At 45.5% G+C, this 5,801-nt stretch overlaps 1 protein-coding gene across 4 annotated transcripts; it reads left to right on the plus strand.

The window, feature by feature from the left end:
* The first annotated feature begins 4,266 nt into the window (after positions 1-4,266).
* On the plus strand, positions 4,267-5,559 carry gja8b (gap junction protein alpha 8 paralog b). Of its 4 annotated transcripts, none has more exons than XM_030779613.1 (2): positions 4,267-5,370; positions 5,449-5,559. In XM_030779613.1, the coding sequence occupies exons 1-2, from the start codon at positions 4,267-4,269 to the stop codon at positions 5,557-5,559; spliced, it is 1,215 nt and encodes a 404-aa protein (XP_030635473.1). The 4 variants fall into 4 exon arrangements, with proteins under 4 accessions (XP_030635473.1, XP_030635474.1, XP_030635475.1 ...); XM_030779614.1 differs by having other exon boundaries at positions 5,455-5,559; XM_030779615.1 differs by having other exon boundaries at positions 4,267-5,319; positions 5,431-5,559.
* Positions 5,560-5,801: the final 242 nt, after the last annotated feature.

The following is a 5,801-nucleotide window of genomic DNA, read 5'->3' on the forward strand; positions in this document are numbered from 1 at the left end:
CTTAGTCCTGGATGTCAGTGTTATTTAAGTTATTTAAATACACATCTACAAAATCGTTCAATTAGTCATTAATTCTAGTGTTGTTGGTGGAAGCAACGATATGCCACTGGGGAGGGGGAAATGAGGATGAGGAGGGAATGTTTTGGACAGGGATTGTCCACTCACAGTCTACATAGCCTAGCCTCTGCTGATGGTCCATCTACCCTTTAGTTAGAAAAAAGGTCTGGAGGATGACCCTTGTTCAACACCTGTCAGTGATTACATAAAAAAAATAAAATAAAATAAAATAAAAATAAAATAGGACCGCATTTGAATTTGAGGGCCAGAGCTGAGTAGCCTTGGTCATGAACTTACATAACAGAGATCATATCTCTGAGGGAAAAGGTGTGACATTGGCCATTGGGCACACGGACAGATTTCTGCATTGTCCCAGTAAATCACGTAAGTAAGACCACAATAGGGCAACATTCAATGAAAAATCAATGTGCCTGCATAACAATTTCCTGTGATTCTGAATAATATAACTCAACTGAACATGTGACATTGTCTGAGGCTTTACTTTATCAGTGGTAACAATAACTTTAGTTATTTGGAGGTACAATATGATGACTTTTTCAAAGTTGTCTGAAAAAGAGGTGTACTGACTTCTTGATATAACAGGATTCAATTACACACAATAAAAACAAGTCACAAAAAAAGAAATCCCAAACTACAATAAAACCTTTGAAAAACCTTTTTTGATTGAGTTTTGGTCCAGTGTAATGCCTTGTTCTCGCTAGGTGGATGGACAGATAAATAGATTGATGGATGGAACAGTGAATATATGGTGAGAGAGAATGAATGAGGAGAAAGAAAGTAAAATAATCTCTCTCTCCCTCTCTCGCTCTCTCTCTCTTGCTCTCTCTTTCTTCCTGACAAGGCTGTTAACTGCAAGGCAGGAAAAAAAAAAAAAAACGAGAGGTACATCTGCCCTTCCCCATTCTCAGTCCCCCACATGGAATGGAAGTGGACTGAATTGGGTAAATCCTCCTTATTGTGGCTGGTATCTCTGGCATTCACAAAGAACAGAGAAGAGAGAGACCCACCGGGGAAGCATCAAAAGACTGGCTCTGGAATAGAGATTAATGGGGATTACCACAGGAGAACGAGATGAGGGGAAATCAGTCACATCATGAAGGGGGTTCCACAGTGTACGCCGGCCTGAAGCTACACTTCCACCTCAAGGCAATTTTTTTTTTACTGTTGTTACAAGAAGAGCATGGAGAACATGGAACAAGAGTCGCTTAGAGATGTGTATTATACCACCTTTACCATATGGAGGTTGCCACCACGTTCATAGATTTCAGAGAAACACTGTCTGAATCGTTAGAGTTCGTCTGAGATCTTTTTTTGCCATCGGTGAAAACAACTCTTAAGCACCCACGAGTATTAACTTCGATCAAACACCCGTGACATGTTGACAATTATACGTCCCAGCGTTGATTTTTGCATGTCAGTTGATTGTTTCAGTAAACATCATCTTTTTGGTTGGTCTATATATTCAACAAATCTCCTTATTATTTTTTTTCCTATAAAACCCACGCAAAAAAGCGAACTCTCTTGTGCCTTCATATCCCCTAATGCTATTCGCTGCCCCGCAACCCAACATATTTTTTAGGGTCGTCAGCTAAATCGGCCCTCAGGAGCAGGAAACATGTGGCGCGACGGCGTGTAGGCAGATCGCCGTAAGATAACTTTGTTCCAGGGATGGTCCTCTGCTTAGCCGCGGTTACGGCCCTGCTTCATTGGCACAATCTAGGCTCACGCCTCAGCGCCCGCGTTCAATAGGCCTAGCGCGCTTCATCATGACATCATGCCTTTGTGCGAAATCCCTGCGCCATTCACTCGCTGTGCTCCGGGCTTAGGCCGCCAGTGCCGGCAATATCAACAAGTAGTGCCTTTTCGAGGGAGGTGCCTGGGTCGCGCTGGCACGGGGGGGGGGGGGGTCGGTTTGACTTCGGCCATTTGTTGGAGTTTTGGGATTGATCGTCGCAAGCGCGCTATCACAAGAGTTTTTTACGATCGGGTCGATCTTCGATGGTTGGAGAAATTCTAGAGGAGAACAAACTCTCGGTGCGGGGATAACAATACGTATCAACCCAGTGGTCAGATTGGGAAAACTGATTGGCTGTTTTATAGGTGATTGAAAGTGAAATAGCTGCTACTTCCTCTTCTGTGGTATCTCACCACTGCCCTCTGTGACCCCAGCACGCCCAATATGCAGAGGCCCTGGTTCATTGTGATTGGGCTGAGCCATGGTTGAACTGTAGGATACTCCTTTTTGCCCCATTTACACCCCATATTGTTCACATACGAACCCCTCCAACAGTGTCTTGCCCTAAGGAAACGTTTCTTAATCTAATAATGGTACAACAAAGCCTCACCATGTTTACTCTGTGTAAAATGTATGCGATATGATCTTTATGGGTGAGAATTTCTCATGATGCTGATAGTCATCAGTGACTAACATGTGGTCTTTACCCACAATGCCTCTGTGGAATCTGCTTCTGACCCCGCCTATTTGAACCTCATCAACATATTCTGGTGTCATCCAATGCAATGTCAAATCCATTATGTCATCTGTGGAGCTTCTTCTAATTGGTCAAAACTCCAGCGCGCACACAGACCAAAGCAATGTTGGCAGTGGCTATCATCTGTTCCAGAGTACATTTTCTGTCTAGGGGCTGAATTATAGGCTGTGACACTACTGAACTCACATTAACTGAAGCTATCAAACTCCATAATTCACTCTGTGAAACATGACCACTGAGAATGTACCATCTTGATAAACTGCTTCCTGTCTGGTAGTGGGGCAGCATTATGTCAAAGGTCAAATGAGATACCGTGTTTGAAAAACAAACCCTGTTTGTCGGGTTCAGAATAACAATTTTGTCTACTGTCAGAAAATGTTCTGCAAAAGATTTCCAGGGAGCACCATTGTGCTAATAGTTTATCTTACTGAACAATATCTTCTGGTGAGTTATTTGCTTGGCTGAACGGTGTTTTTCACATTTCCTGTGTTCCATTCAGATTTCCCATGTATATTAAACAACTTGAAAAGTCCAAATTAATTAGATAACAACAGTTTGAGCTCTACTCTTCTCAGATACTAGAACATCCACAAAGCATTTTCAAAAGATAATCTATTTTACAGAGCATCTGTTCAATATACATGTACCCTGATGCGTGTTTTTTCTTTTAAAGAGAAGTTTGGAACCATTTTAACAAGCACTTAGGAGTTAACACATTCCCAGAATTCCTTGTCCTTTCTCTTGCCTAAGTGAACCATCTCTAAAACCCAGAACCGCATCAAAACGGTTTCACTATTTTTTCCTTTTAGTAGAGCAAAAGATAACTTTGTATATGCACCCATCTAGGTTTACAGTGCAAGAACCAAATTCATTTCCAATGGCAGTGTCACATACGTTCCCATCTGTGTTTGTGAATCCTATTGTCCCCCCGCGTCACCACTCGTCGCCCTCTGAATAAAGGCCGTCTGGCTCCCAGCTTAAATATTGCAGCAAACTAAAAACCAACCATCAGACCCGATTCATTCACTTCTGCTCAGTGGTGCGACAAGGACCGGGGGCCTTAGGTGGGAACCAGAGAGCAAAAAAGTTCACTTCACTCCGCAGGGTGCCAAGAGAAGGGAACTACGCGACTACACTGGAGCTCTCACTGTGGCAAGTTGCCCATTTGATATCATTAATCGATATTGTCCATTTTCCCCCCCACTGTGAGATTTTACTTCTTTTAACTGGAAATTAGCTTCTGTAACAATTTTAGAGTTTTTTTTTTTCTTTTTTGCATTAGGAAAGTTTTGGAGCAGTAGTTTCATACCTTTGGTTTGTGATTTTTTCCAAGGGAGGAGAGATTCAGAGAGTCACCCAAAAGGGTATTTTGGGGGTGGATGCTTCAAACTATTTTTTTTTTTTTCATCCGAAAAGATTTAACGTTTAGTTGAGCTTTTATGATAAGTTTTGTAAACTGATTTACTTTCATGTGATGTTTGTTGTCTATATTTGCAGCCTTTATACTTTCATAGATTGGACGTTATTTGTTTGTGGTCATACGTTACTACTTGCAGTGAGGAGGGCAGTATTGGGATAGTAGTATGGACTGGTTACTTGAATTCGCTCTAGCGTTAATTTTGCAGTGCGCTAGCTTGGTCGCTAACATGTTGTTTTATCACTCTACCCCACTCTCCCTCAGCGCTGACTATTGACCATGGGTGACTGGAGTTTCTTGGGTAACATTTTAGAGGAAGTAAACGAACACTCGACGGTGATCGGGAGGGTGTGGCTCACAGTGCTCTTCATCTTCCGCATCCTCATCCTTGGCACCGCGGCAGAATTCGTGTGGGGTGACGAGCAATCGGATTACGTGTGCAACACGCAGCAGCCTGGTTGCGAGAACGTGTGCTACGACGAGGCCTTCCCCATCTCGCACATTAGGTTATGGGTCCTTCAGATCATTTTTGTTTCCACGCCATCTCTGGTGTATGTGGGCCACGCGGTTCACCACGTCCACATGGAGGAGAAGCGTAAAGAACGGGAGGAGGCCGAACTGAATCGTCAGCAGGAGATGAACGAGGAGAGGCTTCCGTTGGCGCCGGACCAAGGCAGCGTGCGTACCACCAAGGAGACGAGCACTAAGGGCAGTAAGAAGTTTCGTCTGGAGGGTACCCTCCTGAGGACCTACATCTGCCACATCATCTTTAAGACCCTCTTCGAGGTGGGTTTTGTGGTGGGCCAGTATTTCCTCTACGGCTTCCGTATCCTGCCCCTTTACAAGTGCAGCCGTTGGCCCTGCCCCAACATAGTGGACTGTTTCGTGTCTCGGCCCACCGAGAAAACAGTTTTCATCATCTTCATGCTGGCCGTGGCCTGCGTCTCGCTCTTCCTCAACTTTGTGGAGATCAGCCACCTGGGCCTGAAGAAAATCCACTTCGCCTTCCGCAAGCCAGCCCAGCCTCAGGTTGAGGCGCCGAGTTCAGCCGGGAAAAGCTTGCCTTCCATGGCCGTGTCCTCGATCCAGAAAGCCAAGGGCTACAAGCTTCTGGAGGAGGACAAGGCCTCCTCGCACTTCTTCCCCATGACTGAGGTGGGCATGGAGGCCGGCCGACTGCCCACGCCCTACCAACCGTTCGAAGAGAAAGGCAGCGAGGCGGCGCCGCCGGCGGCGGCTTCGCACGTGACCGTGGAAGACGTCTCCACGGTGTACGACGAGACTCTGCCCTCGTACGCCCAGACCAGCCTGGAGACGGCGGCGACGGTGAGCGTGCTGCCGGAGGAGCCCCAGCCGGAGAAAGAAGAGGAGGACGAGGAGGTGGTGGAGGAGGTGGTGCAGGAGGTGGCGGAGGAGGTGGCGACATCTCCGGTGGAGCCGGAGCCGGAGCCCGAGCCGGAGCCGGAGGCGGAGGTGGAAGCGGAAGCCCCCGAGACGATAGAAGACACAAGACCGCTTAGCAGCCTCAGCAAGGCCAGCAGCAGGGCGAGGTCAGATGACTTGACAGTATGAAATCGAACTGAAGTAGATGATGCCCAGAAAAAAAAAACAAAAAACAAAAAAAACAAACATAGCTCTTCCAAACAACAAACAAAAGCCCTGCGATGATTTTTACTATCAGCTTTATTATTCGGAAAAGAGAAAAAGAAGGAAAAAAGAAAAAATTACAACCATGCTGTGCAATTTTGCAAGAAACCTTGAGAGTACGATTTTTTTTTTTTTTTTTATACAGCAGTATTTTTGTACTGTTTTAT

The sequence above is a fragment of the Chanos chanos genome, chromosome 7, assembly GCF_902362185.1.
Source record: "Chanos chanos chromosome 7, fChaCha1.1, whole genome shotgun sequence".
In the NCBI taxonomy this organism is placed as follows: Eukaryota; Metazoa; Chordata; class Actinopteri; order Gonorynchiformes; family Chanidae; genus Chanos; species Chanos chanos.